Source organism: Drosophila willistoni (genome assembly GCF_018902025.1).
Source record: "Drosophila willistoni isolate 14030-0811.24 chromosome XL unlocalized genomic scaffold, UCI_dwil_1.1 Seg141, whole genome shotgun sequence".
NCBI lineage: Eukaryota > Metazoa > Arthropoda > Insecta > Diptera > Drosophilidae > Drosophila > Drosophila willistoni.
In genome coordinates, this window is record NW_025814052.1 from 264,507 (window position 1) to 284,599 (window position 20,093).

The 20,093-nt window shown below is 35.5% G+C and overlaps 2 protein-coding genes across 7 annotated transcripts in view; both read left to right on the plus strand.

The window, feature by feature from the left end:
• LOC6648607 (palmitoyltransferase ZDHHC8) overlaps positions 1-15,270 on the plus strand; it is a 30,280-nt gene extending 15,010 nt beyond the window's left edge. The window contains exons 3-11 of one of the 6 annotated variants that reach the window (XM_002070955.4): positions 1,947-2,065; positions 2,136-2,293; positions 2,360-2,532; positions 2,674-2,868; positions 2,952-3,279; positions 8,595-8,872; positions 8,944-9,186; positions 13,065-13,324; positions 13,383-15,270. In XM_002070955.4, the coding sequence (XP_002070991.3) occupies positions 1,947-2,065; positions 2,136-2,293; positions 2,360-2,532; positions 2,674-2,868; positions 2,952-3,279; positions 8,595-8,872; positions 8,944-9,186; positions 13,065-13,324; positions 13,383-14,443 (2,815 nt within the window). In that variant the 3' untranslated portion in view covers positions 14,444-15,270. Of the gene's footprint in view, positions 1-1,946; positions 2,066-2,135; positions 2,294-2,359; positions 2,533-2,673; positions 2,869-2,951; positions 3,280-8,594; positions 8,873-8,943; positions 9,187-10,101; positions 10,174-13,064; positions 13,325-13,382 lie in introns of those variants that run through there. The other 5 variants (XM_023178987.2, XM_023178986.2, XM_023178988.2 and 2 more) reach the window with 5 other exon arrangements.
• On the plus strand, positions 11,127-12,658 carry LOC26530234 (uncharacterized protein DDB_G0283357). The gene has a single exon (XM_023178991.2). The coding sequence runs from the start codon at positions 11,368-11,370 to the stop codon at positions 12,559-12,561; it is 1,194 nt and encodes a 397-aa protein (XP_023034759.1). The 5' UTR covers positions 11,127-11,367; the 3' UTR covers positions 12,562-12,658.
• Positions 15,271-20,093: the final 4,823 nt, after the last annotated feature.

The following is a 20,093-nucleotide window of genomic DNA, read 5'->3' on the forward strand; positions in this document are numbered from 1 at the left end:
TAAAAAATATTAAAATTTTAATTTAAGTTGTGAATAAACCAATGAAACTTTTTGAGCTAAATTGTTAAAAAACTTCATCAGGATTAATGATTTTATAAAATGTCGATATGTGTCTTTAGGAGGGTCTCTTGGGTCTTAGATCTTAGGGGTTAAATAGCATAATCATTTTTCTCAGTGTAAATTTGTTACAGTTTTTGTTGAGCAAGAATACCAGCAGCAACAGCAACAACAACTAAAGCAGTATTCAAATGGCTCACACACACACACACACACGTATACAAACACACTTTCGTTACGAACACAGCCAGACAGAAAGAGTGATAAAGGAGAGACGAAGGGAGATGAAGCGTTTGAGGAAGAGAAAAAAGAACTGGGTGGGGTGGGGTGGTGATGGTGATGGTGGTGGGGGGAGGTGGGCGTACAAAGGCGTGGCAATGGCACTCGACTCAACTTGACTAAGCGTTTACCTCGGCCATAGCCGCTGCTGCTGCTGCTGCTGACGTCTGTTTGTTGTTTGTGCATAGTTTTTTTCTGCTGCTTTTTTTTTCTTTTTTTGTATTTTATTTCTCATTGTCAGCTTTTATGGCAATGGCCGGCGGATATTATCAACGGAGGCAGCAACAGCAAGCAACAACAACAACTGCGTACGGAATTGCACATGCTTTTGTTATTATTGTTATTATTTATCAGGCAAAACGACGCCACCAACAATAATAATGACGACGACGACGACGGCGTCAGAAATTTATTTTCATTAACAAGTTTTGCAAGCAAATAAGAAAGAAAAAAAAATGCACACAAACACACAGAACAAATATCGAAAACCAAAATTTATAAAATAAATCATTTGAGTCCACGGGTCAAAAATGCGGCGACAAAATTCTATACACTTATGAAACCTATACCCGGACAACAATTACCGATTACGTGACAAAAATCTAACGTAACTAGAAACTACTAATGATTTCTAAATATATTTCCGCCATTAGACAGAGTGAGTGAGAGAGAGAGAGAGAGAGAGAGAGGGGGACATCACTCACAGAGAGATTTGAAATGTAAATTGAAATTCGATTTGTTTGTCAGAAATATCAATTAAGTAAAAGGGCGACAATCGAAGTGATCGATATGTCTCGATAACTGATTAAGTCGATTCAACCTCCATGGACTAAGTTTTCTGCAGTCTAAGGTCCATAAGATGCTAACATTGGAAGTATTCATCGATATTAGTTTTTATTTGGGTAAATAAATAATTATATATCGTGAATATATGAAACAAATCGAACAAATTGTAACAAAATATCTATTTCATCTGATAAGATGTTTTTTATTTGAAACGATTTTTTTGTAATTTGGACCCCTAGAATTTTAGAACTTTTTCTTATTTCTATAAAAAATAAAGATATAGTACGATAATTGCCAGATCAACTCCTATATTGAACAGGATAATTTGTTATACCATAAAATTTCGAGAGAGATAACTCGTCAATCGTATTATATAGACGATATTATTGTTCGCATTCGATGCTATTATAGATAAATAGCGATTATAGATGTTATAATTATAGTTATTATTCAAAAGTCGTCAACAATTTCTTTTAAATATTACTTATTTTTCTATATTTGTTAAAAATGGTCAAAATTTATGCTTTATGCCTTAAGCTTGTCAAATGGAATCTACACAATAATTGAAAGGGTATTCCAAGTGCCCACTAGGGTAAATAAATTGATGAAAACGTAATGAAAAATACATTGTATACAAACTCACACACGCACACACACACACACATTGAGTGTGTATACATTGATACATATGTGAATAAATATAATCAAGTTATTTAACTTGATTTTGTGTATTTAAATGATATTATGATTTTGTTTGATTTCAAGTGGTTTTGTTCGAATTAATCTAATTGATGTGTCCTCTCTCTCTCTCTCTTTCATTGCAGCTGCCAATTCTATGTGAAAAGCCATCCATGGGTGCTGGCCTATCAAGGTGTGATCACATTCTTTGTGCTGGCCAATTTCACATTGGCCACATTCATGGATCCAGGCATTATACCCAAAGGTATGTAACGTTATCCTCAGAATTGTTAAGCATCAGTCCCGCACAGCCTAAATCTTGACTGCATTCCTAGCCTCGCCCGACGAAGACTGCGAGGAGGAGTTACGCGCCCCACTCTATAAGAATGCCGAAATCAATGGCATTACGGTTAAGATGAAATGGTGTGTTACCTGTAAATTTTATAGACCGCCACGTTGTTCTCATTGCTCTGTATGCAATCACTGCATAGAGGTAACTACTCTATTTAAAATAAATATCTTTATTATCTTTAATGTGTTTTTCTTTGTTTTACTTTAGACCTTTGATCATCATTGCCCATGGGTCAATAATTGCATTGGCAGACGGAATTATAGATTCTTTTTCTTTTTTCTTGTCTCACTATCGATACATATGCTGAGCATATTCTCATTGTGCCTCGTCTATGTTCTCAAGATAATGCCGCATATTAAACACACGGCTCCGATTGTGGCGTATCCTTTTCAAACACACACAAAAACCATTAAAAAAACTGAATTAACTGAATATTTTTGTTTTGGATTTTAGCACTTTACTTTTGAATTTTGAAATATTTTTGGTTTATACTTAACATAATTTTGTGTAACTAATTGTAGTATCGTTCTAATGGGTATTGTTACAATATTGGCCATACCCATATTCGGTTTAACCGGTTTTCATATGGTATTGGTATCGCGTGGTCGTACTACCAATGAACAGGTTACTGGCAAGTTTAAGGGCGGCTATAATCCATTCTCACGTGGCTGTTGGCACAATTGTTGTTATACTCAATTCGGACCGCAGTATCCGAGGTAAGTCTCTCTCTCTCTCTCTCTTTCTCTCTCTGTCTGTCACCTTCTCTCTATATGTTTTTTTTTTTTGTTATGATTTTCAGCTTACTCAAACCTAAGAAATATGCATCGAGACGTTCACAGACACAAAATCAGGCTATTAGCACTATATGCAACGATCGGACCAATCAACAGACCAATAATACTGGCGGTGCCGGTGGAAATGGCCAGGCCAATGCCATTGGCAGTGGTGGCGGTGGTGTTGGCGTCGGCGGTGGCGGTGGCGGTATGCGTGGTACATCATCGGTTCAATATTCACCCCGCTCTTACTACGAGTCAAGTCGGGAGAAGCGTGGAATTCAGGTAAAGACTTATATGGCCGAGGGCAATGGTTATAATCAACGGTCGGGCAGTACAACGCTTTATAGTAAGGTGGGTAAACAAATTTTGTTTGCAATCAAAAAAAAAAAAAAAAAAAAAAAAAATATCGACAAACGATACAAACATCAAAACGAAAACTTTATTCAAAAAAAAAAAAAGAAAATAAACAAATTCTTATTAAATATATCTATGTATCTATAACTTTTAACCATGTAAATTATGTATGTGTGTTGCGCGTATGCTTGTGTGTGTGTGTGTCTGTATGTTTATTGTTGGTTGCAACAACAACAACAACTAAAAACTTTGTCGATGACTTTGGTATACAGTTTTACCTGTTGTTGTTGTTGTTGTTGCCACTTTGAGGAGAATGCAACTGAAACGATTAAAACAATTGAAATAGCTCCATAGCAACGATTTTCATATTTAATTATCAATTATTCATCAGTTACAACATCATTTGCGCTTATCTTTTATATAAATTTAAACATATAATTCTAATTAATAAAGTAATTATACCCTTGCAAAAAGGGTATATTAATTTTGGTCAGAAGTGTGCAGCGCATAGAAGGAAGCATCTCCGACCATATAAAGTATATATATTCTTGATCAGCACGACGAGACGAGTTCAAATAGCCATGTCCGTCCGTCCGTCCGTCCGTCCGGATCAACGCAAACTCCTCCTAGACCGTAAGAGCTACAGAGCTGAAATTTTGCATGTGGGCTTGTATATACTGCAGGCGTTGTATATCTCGGATTCAGCCGGATCGGATCACTATATCATATAGCTCCCATACAAATGACAAAGTCACGAACAGTGACTGTTCTTAATAACTTCGGTATTTTCTGAGTTATTATCGTGAAATTTAATATTGGTGAGTTAATTACACATATAAACGACTATGCCAAATTTGATCAAGATCGGGTGACTATATCATATAGCTCCCATAGGAACGATCTTTCGAAAACAGTGACTTTTGTCAATAACTTCGTTACTTTTGACGCAATTGTCATAAAAATTTATATTTCTCAGTTTAGCATATCTATTAATGATTGTGCCAAATTTGATTAAGATCGGGCGACTATATCATATAGCTCCCATAGGAACAATCGGTGGTGAACAGTGACTTTGATCAATAACTTCGTTATTTTCTAAGCCGTTCTTTCGCAAGCATTAGACCTTTTACACAAAAAACTTGCAAGGGTATACAAACTTTGACGGGGTCAAAGTTAGCCCCGGCCCTCTGGTTTTATTTTATAAACTCATAAGAGAAGATTAAAATTAATTTGATTTCGGTTTTTAAATCAATTGTTTAACGGGTAATCGTGGAACGTTTGTTGTTTCGGTTAATAACGGTTGCATTCTCTTTCTGGTTTTGACTATTGTGATTGTTGTTGTTGTTGTTGTTTGGATTAGTTAATTGCTGCTGTTGTTTGAATTGTTGTTGTTGTTGTTGTATTCTCGTTAGACATAATAAACGTAATTGTAATTATTAATGTTGTTTGTTTGTTCATTTGTCTCGATTTAAATGCTTTAAGTAGACACTAATCCTTACTCTATTTTCATTTGTCTATTTCATAGTTTTTTGTATTCTATATTGTATATTTATTTCTTTATGTACTTTCATTTACACTTGTATGCGTAATGTATGTGTGTGAGTGTGTATGTGTTTGGTTCATTATCTTATTTCCTTCCTTTTGTCCTTTGTTATTATTCCTAATAATACGACCTCCCCTCCAAAACCACTCCCAAAAAAAAAAAAAAAAAAGTCCCACTTAACCCCCCTTTCCTCCCATATATACATACATATGTACATTATATGTATATTCGTAGAAGACGAATTTCTTTTTATTTTTTTTTTTTTTTTTTGTGTGTGTCCTCCTAGCTCACAGTTTATTGTTGTTTTGCCCCTAGTCTTTTATGGCGCTCAAGCTCCTTCTTTCGCTCTCTATCCCTCTCTCTCTCTCTCTATCTCTCTCTCGCTCTTCTTACTGCCTATTTTTTCCCCCTCCCCTCTCTTTGTCTCTGTTTTTCTCACTTTCTCTCTGCCTCTTAGAAAAGTTGTTATAAAATCTTTTATCCCGAAACGAAAGTTTCAGCTTTCGTCTTTTTCTTTTTCATTTGCTTTCTTTTCCATTCTTTGTGTGTTTTCCTTTTAGTTGTTGTTTTTTCTTTTTATTTTGTTCAGTTTCATTTACATTTTCTTTATGCTTCTTCTCGGCTTCTTATTTGCCAGTCTGTCCTTTGCCTTACCTTCGAAAAGACATTTCACAAAGTTTTCTCATTCACATCAGAGGAAAGCAGTTTCTTCCAAGTTTCTCAGTTCGGTTTTTAGTGCCACGCCCATGTGCCTGTCATGTGCGGCTGCAATTGAAGGACATGCAAAAATAATTTATGCACCAGAAAAGGAGAATTTTTGTTTCTGAATGTGTGAAATTGTTATTCAAAATAGAATCCTATGTACATTGGTGGACAAAAGTCCACAGATTCTATAAAATACATTCAATAAAACATTCTCAAATCTTTTTCCTCTCAAAAACTTTAGTTAGAACTCAAATCTGGCTAGAAGAGAAACTTTGAAACTGAAACAAAGGTCATGCACAATTTTCACAATTTTTGCACCTTGATTCAAAAAAAAAAAAGAGAAAAACACACAAACACACACACACATACACACATACAGTGACACCAATTAAAATTTTTGCATATTATTCTTATCTTTTCCTCTTATATTTCGTCTGCATGTCGTTGTTATTGTTGATGTATTGTTTATTTATTTCTTTGATTTATTTATTATGAAAACAGCTATTCAATTACTTAGTATTTCGACACCATTTACCCTACTCTACACCCTACAACCCTGGCAAAGGGGTATGATAAATTTGAACAGCAAAAGAAACCAAAAACCAGAGGGCCGGGGCTAACTTCGACCGCGTCAAAGTTTGTCTACCCTTGCAACTTTTATGGTAACTCTTTCCTTACCTATAGCCATCAAAGTGAAAAAAACGTTCAATCTAAAAAGGCTAATGTTTGCGAAAGAACGGCCTACAATCTTAGCAAAGGAAATAACGAAGATATTGATCAAAGTCACTGTTTTCCACCTTCCGTTCCTATGGGAGCTATATGATATAGTTAGCCGATCTTTATCAAATTTGGCACAGTGATTAACGGATATATTAAACTAACAAATGTTTAATTTGAAAGCAATCGCGTCAAAAGTGACGAAGTTATTGACAAAAGTCACTGTTTTCGAAAGATCGTTCCTATGGGAGCTATATGATATAGTCACCCGATCTTGATCAAATTTGGCACAGTCGTTTATATGTGTAATTAACTCACCAATATTATTTCATGACAATAGCTCAGAAAATAACGAAGTTATTAAGAAAAGTCACTGTTCGTGACTTTGCCATTTGTATGGGAGCTATATGATGTAGTTATCCGATCCGGATATACAATCCGAGATATACAACGCCTGCAGTATATACAAGCCTACATGCAAAATTTCAGCTCTGTAGCTCCAACGGTCTAGCAGGAGTTTGCGTTGATCTAGACGGACGGACGGACGGACGGACATGGCTATTTGAACTCGTCTCGTCGTGCTAATCAAGAATATATATACTTTATATGATCGGAAATGCTTCCTTCTATGCGTTGCACACTTTTGACCAAAATTAATATAACCTTTTTTTGGGTATAAAAAACCAACAAAATTGAAAAGCATATATGTGTATATATATTTAAACTCTTTGTACGATGACTTAAAGTTGTAATCATGTTTAACATAACATTTCGAAAAGCAAATTAATTTTCCTTTGAAACTATTTAAAATGAAAATCTATTTGACGAAATGTATCAAATAATAATTTTTTGCAATATAATTAAATCGAAAATATATTCATATTTATTAGTTAATAAACTCGTGTCAAATATTTATATGCTTTTGATTTTGTTTAAAGTTAGTTGCTGGTATTATCTACATTCAAATTTATGATACACCTAATCTAAGCTATTTATTTAGTTTGCTTATCCTAAATAAATACTATCCACTTTTAATTAGTTGCGGCGCTCGTTTTTGCCTCTCGTTCTCTCTCTCTCTCTCTCTCTCTTTCTTTTGTTGTTTAGTTTGGCTTTTAATTTTGTTTTATTGTTAGTTTCCTTAGTTTCTTTACTTTTCCATTCATTATTATGATTCTAGTTTTGATATATTTCTTTTCTTTTTTTTGTTACGTTAACTTAATTTGTTGTAAATGCTAATCCTACTACTACTACTACTACCTACAAGACTGTCGTATCTATATCTCTATATATTGCAATATAAATATATATAGCATACATATTTATATCGAAAAGAATTGGTCAAAGACAATGAAAAATGATAACGCCAAAAAAAAAAAAAAATCCGATAAACCAAAACTCTACACTTACTGCAAGCACCAAGAAAGGTAAAACAAAAAAAAAACAACTTACAATACCAAAATTTAATATATCATTTAGTTATCGATTATTTTGTTTTGATTACCGATTCCAATGCCGCCGATTGATTGATTGATTGACCTTACCCACCCACTGAATAACCCTGCCAACAAAATTGTCCATTTCTTCTAAATCTCCAATTATACAATTTATGATTTTTGTTCAATTAATGTCAGGGTTTCGGTATGTTTTAAAATTTGGAATTCTCATCTCTCTCCCTCTTCAAATTACAATTCTCCAAAGATGAAAAATAAGAAAACAAAAAACTTCTCTATCAAAAACTATATATGTACCTACTCTTATGTTATTGTTTCTCAAAAATTTCTCCTTTTTTTCTGGCAATTCTCTCTTTCTCTATATACATTCAAGTATATATAAATATCCCTTTTATGTTCGTCGATTCCTTTTTGTGTTCATTGCAATGCTTTTGCCCACCGTTTTAGCGGCCTTCCCTCCTTCATGCTGTGCGATGCTATCCGTGGTAAGGTGGGAAGAGGAATCACCTTACCCTTCACACAAGTCCACTTACTATTCTCTTGATATCGATCTCTCTTTCAATCTCTCTGTCTCACTATCTCTCTTTTACTTACTCTTCTCACTGTCGATTCATTCATTTGTCAATTGAATATTTTGTTCTTCTACTTCATTTCTCTGTTCTTCTTTTTTAATATTCTCTCTATATCTCTCTCTCTCTCTCTCTGCTCCTTCTAACTCTCCATTTCTCAGTCTCTTCACATATCTTGCATTTTAATGTAGGCCTAAGTCTCTGTGTTAATCTCAATTGAATCAAAATTTATGTTTACTAAAGCAAACTCCATTGAATATATGACTGATTGGATTGTCTTCTCTTGTATATCTTCCTCTCTCTCTCTCGCTCTCTTTCTATGTGTAGCTATCACCTGGTCGAGAATGTTCGGATACAGATCTGGAAGCGCCACCTGCCTCACAGAGTCAAGACTGCGAACCGACGCCGCCGTTGCAGCGTCATAATTCGAGTAATTTTTATCTGCCCCAGGTTAGCGATGGTGTTGTCGGTCCTACGGGTCTTAATGGTAACATAAGTACGGGCATGGGTGTGGTGCCCAATAATTCGCAAGGGGGCGGCGGAGGTGATTCACCAAGACATATGCGTGTCTATCATCCCAGACATAGTCCGCATGCGAGACCCAGGTAACCAAGCTATTGCATTTCATATATAATTCTAGTGCAATTTATTGATCAATTCTTTTTTTATACCACAGGGGTCTAGATCCTCAGCGTGGCTATACGACAAGTGATACCCTATCGCCGGATCATCCTGGCAGTGTAATAGGAGTTGGTTATGTCGGTGTCGGCCCCAATGGCCAGCAGCAGCAACAACAGCAGGTTATTTCAGTAGCACAAAATCAACGTAGTGGGACCACAACGGCCACGCCCACCATGCAACAACGAATTAAGCCACTGGGCGTGGCAACGCCTCTTGTGATGGCCAGCCCAGTGAGAAGGTGAGTTGTGTTCAGTTAATTGAAAACCAAATTGAAGCAATTAATTGATTGTTTCGCCAAAGATCCACAAAACGCCGCTGTTTCACGCTCACGAAATGCATTCGCGCGAGGGCTATTCAAAAAGTCTATGACTTAAACTCTTGCCTAATGAAGTGGATAATACATAAGTTGATTGTGTGTTGAGATAAATGCAAAAGTATCCCAGCACTTTGGACTATGGGGCCCTTGACTTCATTTTAAGAAGGAGGGTGTCTAAAACTTTTTGATTAGCCCTCGCATGTCTTCTTATTGATGTTGCATTTTGTTTTGTTTGGTTGCGTTTGCTTCATTCCGCTCGCCGATCGCCCATCGTCCCGCCCGCTCGCTCGCTCGCTCAAGTTTCCCTTTACTGTGATTGCTTTTGTTCGTTGTACATCTGTGTATGGGGGCGCGTTTGGCGGGAACTAGTTCAAAATTTCTATCATTGGCTTACACCAAAAAAAAAAAAAAAAACCAAACTGAGAAACTAATTTGGAGCAAGCTACTAGTTAACAATTTGACTGTCTTAGAAATCCAGCAGCAAATGTTATGAGTTTTCTGTAATCTCTCCATCTCCTCCATCATGTATGTGTATATGTATCTCTCTATCTCTGCTTATTTTTCTCTATCGCTCCACCTTTCCTCTCTTCGTCTCTAGTTATCTTTACCTTATTTTGTGATTCATTACATATTTTTTTTTTTTACATTAAAATGCTTTTCCTCTACCCCAATTAAATGATTGATGAAAAACTAATTAATTATATTTCAACTTTTTCTTTTTTTCTTTAATTTTATTTTCCTATTCCGTGTGTTGTGTTTTATTTTATTTTAATTTTATATTTGTTTTGCGTCTGTTTCTGTCTGTTTTGTTTTCTATTTTGCTTTATTTATTCTTAGTCAATACTCAAATTCTGAGAACAGTACTAATTCTTAGGCTTAAAAACAGAAAAAAAGAAACCGAAAACTAAGAAAAATATAAAATAAATGAATAATTTATAAATTTAAGTCTTAAATGTAAGTTTAATGTGTTAAACATATAAGTGTGAGAGAAAGAGAGAGGATACCAGGAATGAACCAGTTCAGTTCAGCTTTATCGTTCTCATCGACCTCCTCGTTGCCCTGTTGTCGTCGTTATCGTCGTTTCTATGCTCTTTTTTCTGCTCTCAAGACTCCCCACTTCTACTACCAACCAACCAACCAACCAACCAACCAATGAACCAACCAACCAACCAAACGACCTACTACAACTATCATCAAAACACCAAAAACAAAAAAAAATAAATAAATAAAACAAAAACAAACTGCACCTTAGTACGTACTCTACCTACTTCTACTTTATTTCCACGTGAGGTGAGTTCTCCTTTTCGTTTTCTTTTCCGTTGCGGTTTCCTTTCTCATTCTTGTTTTGCGTCCGCCTTTAACACCTCAAACTTTTTATTTTTATCTACATATAAGAAAGCATTGATACACACATACATACATATGTATGTTGATCAACTTAACTCATTCTCTTTCTCTCTATCTCTATCATGCATAAACACACAACATTGTCAACTAATAGGTGCAGGGAAATTGTAAATATTTTCCATTATTTATCAAATGTACAAAAGATTTTGTATACACAAAACCCATCATCATCATTTACGAGATTAAAAACAATCAATTTCATTGTGGTGACCCCGACGTGGCATTTTAATATTGATCAATCTGATTTAAATAATAGATGGATTAACATATATACCACTGAAATACCTGTATATAATGCGCTTGTTTGATCAAACCTTTTGTTATTAAGTTTCAAAACAGAAAATTACATTGTGGTGACCCCGACGTGAGATTGTAAATTTAATCAAAATCTTTCAAACAATAGTTGGCCATGCTATTAAACTAACAAATTTTTTTATTCTATATACTATCAATTCTTTCTCTCTATCTCTCCTGTTTGGTATAGAAGTAAACAAAAATTCGATTATATTACATAAAAAGACAATCTCTCACTGCTCGAGCACAAAAAACAGTAGCACGAAAAAATACGAAAAATTTCCGTTTTTTATTTATTTCAATTCAATATATTTTTGGTTTCTTGTCCTAAATTTGGCGCGCAAATAATTATTATCCTTTTCCTTAAGTCATTGGCTAAAATAAGAACAATAACAAAATATAATGGACAACAGTAATAGCAATGGCAGCAGCAGCAGCAGCAGCAGCAGCAGCAGCAATCCAAATCAAGCGAAGCCTCTAAATTTATTAAGTAAAACATTGCCCTTAACGGCGGCCACTCCGCCCCAGTTGCGGGCTCGTCGTCAATTTAGTTTCAATGGCATGCACTTTGAGACGAACGGCCTCCATAGGATTAAGGGAGGAGGTGGAGCTGCCGCTGGCCTAACAGTCAGACCGGATGCCAACCAGTCTTCGGGAGTTCTTCATTATCAGAATCAGCACCAGCAGAATTATCATACTTATAATCATCCCCATCATCATCAGCAGCAGCAGCAGCAGCAGCAGCAGCCCCAGCCCCAGCCGCAGCTACCACGAAGCGAGGATAATGGTGACGGAGAGAAAATGTTACATACGTCAAGGATTAGTTTGGGTGATCGGGCATCGCAAATGAGCACATTTCGTAAAAGGATGCAACGTATGCCATGGCACAAGACCGATGCAATAGGAGACAGGGCAGGCGGTGGCGAGCGTCCGTCAAATTTTGTGCCCGGTAGACGCTTCGCTCCATCTCCATCTGAAACGTTTCCCATATGTGAGAGGGATGATGGAAATCGTCAGGACAACAGCAAGCTTGATAATTATTATAATACCAACGAGAATGAGCAGGAGGAAGAAGCAGCAACGGCAGCAAATTCAAGAATCATCTCCCATGGCGGCAGCAGTTATCGTAGAGGAGCTATCGGGGATGGCAACTCTGCGCCAAGATTTGTTCTGAATCAGTCTATGTTGGCACGTGGAGCTGGTGGTTTGGGCACCACATTGCACTATTCAAAAATGGATTATATAACGCTTATCGGTTTCCTGCTTGGCTGCATAATGTCCAATATTCTATTCTTTCTATGCTGGTACTTTAGCTGGCTAAAATGTCAGGTTATCAAATTGCGTAAACATTTCCTTGGCCATGCCAATCTCTGGGATTTCTTTGACTTTGAGGACACAACACGCTATTCGATGCAAACCAAATTGATATTAGCCCCCATAATTGTTGCATGCAGTTTGCTATATTGTGTGGTCAATGTCCTTCATCTGATGTTCAAGTTGGTGCGTGCCGATGTTCCGCGCACAGTGGTCGATGTCGTCCAACGTGTGGCCAACAGTGGTCTCCTGAGCAATGGTGGCCGCTATCGTTGGTCCTAGAGAAATGACGCCCCAAAATTAAGTTTCACATGTATATTCTGAATTCTCTTGGCATTGTAATAAACTAACATCTAATTGGATCTAATGAACAAGAAAACCATCACCAGATTATCAGTCTGTCTAGGGCACCAAATGTAGAAAAGGTCAAGGATTACACACACACTACCCACACACACCACATATGCATTTATTCGTATATATGTACCTCACTCATTCACTTTAATCAGTAAGTCAGTCAGTCAGTCAGTCTGTCAGTCATTCGATCAGTCTCAGAGCCTCTCACCTCTCGCCGTCATCTACTTGTCTAACAGTTGCCGTGTGTTGCCGCTGATTTTGTTATTTATTAACATTCTATTTGTTGTTGATGCCGCTGTGACGGACAGAGCTTTGGCGCTCATTGATTAATAATTAACTCTGATTTACCTACAATAACTCAATTGATAACTCTTTGAACTGGCATTGTATATTGATACAAACATGCTTTTGTGCTTTTTTCCATACAGATCAAATCCAGGCACACCCACCCAGCCACGTCGTCCAGATTTCATAGGCCTCAATGCGCAGGCTGTGCAACAGCAGCAACAACAGCAGCAGCAACAACAACAATCAGCGGCAGCAGCAGCTGCTTACTATGAATATGCCAGCGGTCTGCCACCTCAGCATCCACAAGCGCCAACCATTCAGCAGCAGCAGCAACAATTGCTACTGCAACAGCAGCGGGTAATGTTGCAGCATCAGCAGCAACAACAACAGCAGCAGCAAGGTGAGAAAATCCACAATCTATATTGAACGAAATTTAAGTTTTTGTTTATCGCTTACAGCCATGCAACAGGCGGTGGCCCATGCCCATCCACAGCATGCGGCATTGGCCCAAGCGGCGTATGGCGGCAGTCCACAGCGTCGCTTCCTCTCCGAGGGTGAGCTAGTGCGTCAGGGTGCCGGCGGTAATGAGCTGTCCTATGCCAGGTCAAACAATACTGTCGATAATATACGGGAATTGGCTGGAAGTCCACAGCGTGGCGTTTATATGTGGAAGGATACATCGCCGGGATTTAGTAGCGGCGGCGTTGTCGGTGGCAATGGTGGCCAGGCCACAGTTAGCATTGGCAGCAGTGCGGGAACACTGCCCAATAGTAATACACCCGGAACGGGGGTTATGCCGCATGCCCAGTATATCACGGCTGGCGGTGGGGCTCATCCTTTAATCATGACGCATTCGCGGCTGCAGGACTATGCAGCCCAGCAGCAACACCAACAACTTCAGCAGCAGCAGCAACAACAAGCGGTAGCGGCTGCAGCTGCTGCGGCAGCAGCTTCATATCATCGCTCCAACCCCACAAGTCCCACAACAATGCCACAAACATCAGCCGCTCAAACCTATATACTACGTTATGGCGGCGGCGGAGGCGGCGGTGGCGGCGGTGGCATTGGGGCAGCCGGCAGCAGTGGCAGTCTGGCCAGTGTCTCAGCTGCCGGCAGTAATACGGTTAGCGGTGGCCCAGTTGTCGGCGGTGGCTATCAGCCAGCTTTAAGAGGCGGTGTACCAGTCTTTCCACCCAATCCCCTGTCAGCAGCCCCATCCTCCAGTGCCGCCAGTGTGTCGCTGCAACCGCAACCATCGCCGCAAATTAAACGCAAGCAAACCCCAACCCGACCAATGAGCTTTGTTCGTGCCCTCGAGATGACCGACTCGATGGAAATGCAGACTCTGGAACAGCAGCAACAGCAACAACAGCAGCAGCAGCAACAAAATGGTGGCCTAACATCAAATAGTATAGGCCAACAGAATAATGCTGCCCAGCATCTAATGCAGAACTCATCGAATTCGGCCACACCCGATCGTGCCAGCATTTATGACATGAACTATGAGATCTCCGTATAACCCGTGGTTGTGCCTGTTGTCATAATGCCACCCGCCTCACCAGTTGTCGTTAGCCATCAGCAGCATATACAACAACATCATCACCATCCGCCGCAGGCGGCCATTGAACCGGCAGCCTATGCCTCGGTGCCCATTGGGAAACTAAGTAATGGCTTCATTGCTGGTGCTCCTGGTGCGGTTAATGCAGCTAATCATCATCATCATCAACATCATCACCATCAACAAACGCCAAATAAACGCAAATTTTCAACTTTCTTTTGAGTTGAGGCCAATTTCACCTCCCCCCCTCGACATTAGCTAAACGAAAGAAAAACAAAAACAAACGAGAAAACAAAAAACAAAATAACAACAAAAATCAGCCCAGTTTAGATTTTGTAAATAATGTTGTAAAACTTAATTTTTTTTTTTTACCATTTTGTAAATGGGATTATTGATATTGGTATTATAATATATAAACACATATATGATATATATATATCTATATACATATATACGAGTAGTAAGTGCTAGGAAACTTCCAAAATCATGTTCAAAATCCTTTTATTAACACAAATTTTTCGAAATTCTTTTAAAAAAGTCTAGCAAAAGTCAACTGAATCTAGATTTTTATATATATACCTTTTAATCATGAACACATTTTACATTTTATTCAATCATTTCTATACTTAGAGTTGTCGAATGCTTGTGGATTAATTCTTTGATCTTCTCACATAGTCCAATTATATATATCCATATATGTATTGTATATCGTTTGCTACCGTAATCAGTAATCCCATTTGTGAAGTTTTTATTTAATTATTCTTTTTATTTTTAATCTTTTATCCAGTCTGTGGTTTTATTTAATTAATTTTTTTTATTATTATTATTATTATTATCTTTTACAAAAAATATATGATCAATATATACATATATATGAATAGTTACGAAAACGAAAGAAAGAAACAATTATTAAAATGAAACAATTGAATTAACAAAATCAAAAAGAAACAAAAAACAAAACAAAAAAACAAAAACGAAAACCGAAACAATTAATAATATTTATATATCAACTATATATAGACAAACACATTAAATGCAAACGCCAAAATTTGTAAGCATAAACGAACGTATGTATGTATGTATGTGTGTGAATGTGCTTTTGTAAGTCTGCGTGTGTGTGTAGTTAGGTATGCCATATAAAATGTATATAGAAAAAACAAGTGACGCAATCTTTATATGCAACGATTAATTGAAGGAACAAACAAAAGAAACATATTAACAAAACCGTAGATTTTATATCCTTACAAAAATGCAATCAACATTTGGCTAAAACTGTCTGTCCCCTGACCACAAGCCATAGATTTCAAAAGATTTCACTAAAAGTGGTCCGATTAAATGAACATTATAAACTACAATTTTGGAAATGATTTGATTTACAAGGATCGATATGAAAGGAACTGCCTTAAACATACATACACATAAAAAAGAGCAATAAAAATAGCTTTAAAAACAAAGAAATTTGCTTGGTATTGGAACAGATATATACTGAACAAACAAAAGTTGTAACATTTCCGTTTTTTGGAGCTTTTGTTGTTGGGTATAAAAGTAAAGTAAAGTAAAGATCAAGATATTGAAATAACAATTATACACACACACACACAGAGACACACACATGCACACTTAAATGTGTTGACCGATATCCAATTGCTGGACAATATGAGAAAGAGAAAAAGAAATACGGACATGCTTTTTGTAAGGATATAAAGAGAACAACAACAATAAATACATAGGTACTATATAAATGAAAGAAAGAAAATGTATCATTTTGTAAAATGTAGATAACAAATACATATGTATTCACAGTATATATATAGTATATATGTATATACATATATCCGCACACACATCCATTTTTGTACAGATTTCAAATGCATTAACCAAGTTATATACACATTATGGTAATGAGATAGCAAAGACAAAACACAAAAAATCAAACAAATCAGTCAATCCGACGAGGCAATCGAACGTGTACATATATATTTATATATGCTTACCAAAATATAAATGCATATGTATCTATATATGTGTTAGTATATGATAGTGAGGTAAATTTAAGAGATTTTTGTTTTCTCTTAGTCATATATTTATATGAATATGGGTTTACCCCGAAAAATGACCATAAATAGGTCTGTGTAACATTAATGTCGTCCATTTTTTAATTTTATCCTTGTACATAACACAAATTGTGTGTATTAAGTCGAAAAGAAAAACAAAAACAAAGCGAAAGAGACGGAGAGCGAAATCGTGTGTGAGAGAGAGAGAGAGAGAGAGGGAGAGGGAGAATTGGGGAATGATACCGAAATGAATTACGGTTTTGGTAAATGCAACGTTAATAACGGTGTTTCGGTATATAATATATCGTATCGGTATGTAACCTTTCGAGGAACCGAACCCAAAATAGAAACTAATCAATCCCAAAACAGAAATCAATTTTTTTTTTTTTTGCGCTCGTTACTATTACTAAATTTGTATTTAGTCCAATGATGATTCGCATTAACAAAGGACACAAACGAAAAATAAGAAACAATAGCCTTAATAAAAACCTCATTTAAATGAATTGCAATAACCGATATTAGAAGCAATTTTCGGTATTATTGCCCCGATTTCCCCTCACGTATTGAAAAGAAAACGAAAATTATTGTTGTTATGTTTTTAAGTCAAACTAATATGCTTATTTATAAATTTTGTCTATTGTTAAATAAAATTATTCGTTTGTAAACGGAAAGAAGAAGCATAGGAAGAAGGGGCTCTTCTTTGTCCACCTCCTTCCTCGCTACCAATTGCCCCCTTCCCTTCCACAACAAAATCTATATGTATATGATGGACTTTTTTTTTTTTTTTGCTTCTTTTGCATTTTAATTTCTCACAATTCGAAAACGAAAATTTGTTAGTTAATAAAACAAATAAAAATTTCAATCAAGTTTAGCAATAAAAATTTTTCGGACCTATTAGGAATAAATGAAAAAAGAAACAAAAAATGAAAACAAAAACCAAGAAAATAAGTTTAAATTGAGGTTGTTCTGAATGCCCTTCAAACGATTTGCCAAAAATAAATTTCCAAAAAACGACAAAAATTAAATTCTCAAAATTTCAAATTAGTTCAAAATAGCTTCAATTAACTAAGATAATTCGAGATTCTTTTAAAATATTGGCAAAGGATTTTAAGAACAACCTCCAAACACGTGTATATATTAATATGTACATCATATATATGATTATTAATATACATATATAGTATATATATTTGCGTATGTATGGTTTTTTTTGTTTTTTTTGTTTTAAATCTAATATGAATTCTGTATGGAAAAAAAACGAATTATGTAAACTAAAGGAAAACAAAGTAAAGAAAATGAAGTATCTTATTAATAATAAATGAGTATGACGAGAATATATGGAGATATATACATAGATATATATACATATATATATATATATTTAAGCGTTTTTGCTAACACATAAATTAATGAATTGCAACAATATTGAATATACGCATATATATTAAAGAAAAAAAACAAAACAAAACCAAGCATTTCAACCATAGCGAACGAAATGTTACATGTAATGTGCAACACAACAACAACAAATATTAATAAAAAACAACAAAAATGAAAATTGAGATATATAAACAAACAAAAACACACACACACATATATTGTTATAGATTTTTATACCAAAATTTTATGTAAACTATAATTTTTATTTGAATATTTCTAAACCAGATTTCCAAATCAGAAAAAGAAATCGTTCTTATGATTTGAAATTGATCCCTCATATATCAGATACATCGGAAATCCTTCTACACACACAACATCAGTCCACACTCATCGTTGTCGAGCTCTAAGTGAATAAATAGTAACAAACGAAAAGTAATAATTGATTGTTTTTTGAATACTTATAAACTTTGTAAAAATATATATACATACCTATACATATAAATGAAACAAAAGCCAAGAAGAAGTAATCAAATAGCAAATACAACAACAACAACAACAACACCAGCAAAAGCAAGGCAATTTAAATAAATAATATGAACAACAACAAAAACAAAACCAACAAGAAAAGTAAATTTAATAAGGCCAATTTATAGAATATGGTTTTAATTTTATAGATATGTGTATTAGGTATTCCACGATTTCTGAAGCTTTTGCAAACGGATTCAACATTATGCATTTGCAGTGCCGGATTAAGAATTTGCGCGGGGAAACTGAGGAATTTAAAAAACCTAAACCAAAACATAATAAAAGTTAGAATATCACTTTTCAATATAAAAGTTAGGAAATGAATGAAAATCGGTCCAAAATGAACAAATTTACAGAGTTTTAGGGCTTTTTAAATTTTAGATCAAACTGCCTTTTTCACACTTGATTTTCGCCAAATTCCTAACTGATTTCGAAAAGAATTATATATCTCATTTAAGCAGAACGTACTTTATTTTTAAAGTAGTATCAAACACTTGGCGACTTAAAAAAAATTAATATCTCGAACGAGTTTCCATTTTACTAAAAACAATTCCGAAGTGATCGATTTAAAACTGTATTCTAATAAATATATTTTAAATCGAAGTAATATATGTATATAGAAATTAACGAATTGATTTAGGAAGGATTTCATAGCTACAAATCGTTTTAGTGTTGACAAATCACTGTCAAGAGTTGACTTATTATATTAATAATTAAATTAAAGTTGTTTCGAAACAATCAGGAGAGCTTTCAGTTTGTAAAATTTCAAATAGATCAAATTGGAGATCTAACCATCTATAGCTACCACCCCGGTAAAATCAATAAAAATTTGGAATAAACAGATGTCCATAAAACTAAAATTAACTGTGTCGAAATTATCAATAAAAACATATTGAATCTCACTCAAGCTATAAAATCAAGACCATCAGCGAATGTATATAAGATTACTTAGTTTCCTCTTTATTTATAGTTATTACATAAGGGTAATATTTCTGTTGTTTTGATTTACATATGGACGTTCATACTTTTAAGCTAAATTCCCAGGACGTCTCAATCTATCTGCCCAAGGTCCAGTTTCCACTGGTAGTATTTGACCCTTATGGTCCTCATTAGATCCCGGATTGTTCATAATTCTGTCGACTATTTTCGGAATTTCTTCTGTAGAACTGTCACCATTTTCGAATGGACATCCAAAGTCACAAGATTTGTAAGAAAGTTTTGAACAGCAGTCATTATATTTTATATCCAATATTTTATAAAAATCACGTTTAGCGTTGATGTTTTCGATCTTTTTTGCCTCAGGGCCGCAATTGTTTGATTCCACATGAACTATCAAATAAAGCAATGAGCAGAGGATCAAATGTTGATGCTTCATTGTTGGAGAACAAATAAAATCTGAACGTTCTTCCAATGAGTTTTCAAAAAGAATGATTCGTTTTATTATTTGTCATTCGTCTCAACGAGATGAGTTATACAAATATTCATCAGAGATAAGAGATTACTAAGAATGAGTAATTACAAACATTTTGTAGGCCATTTTGTTTTGAAGGATCTTTTTATAGAGTTATGACTATCAATGTGTGGCCTGATCTTGTCAAATCAGGGCAAAAATTCAATTACATTTTAGCCAACTGAAGAGTTTAACCTAATTC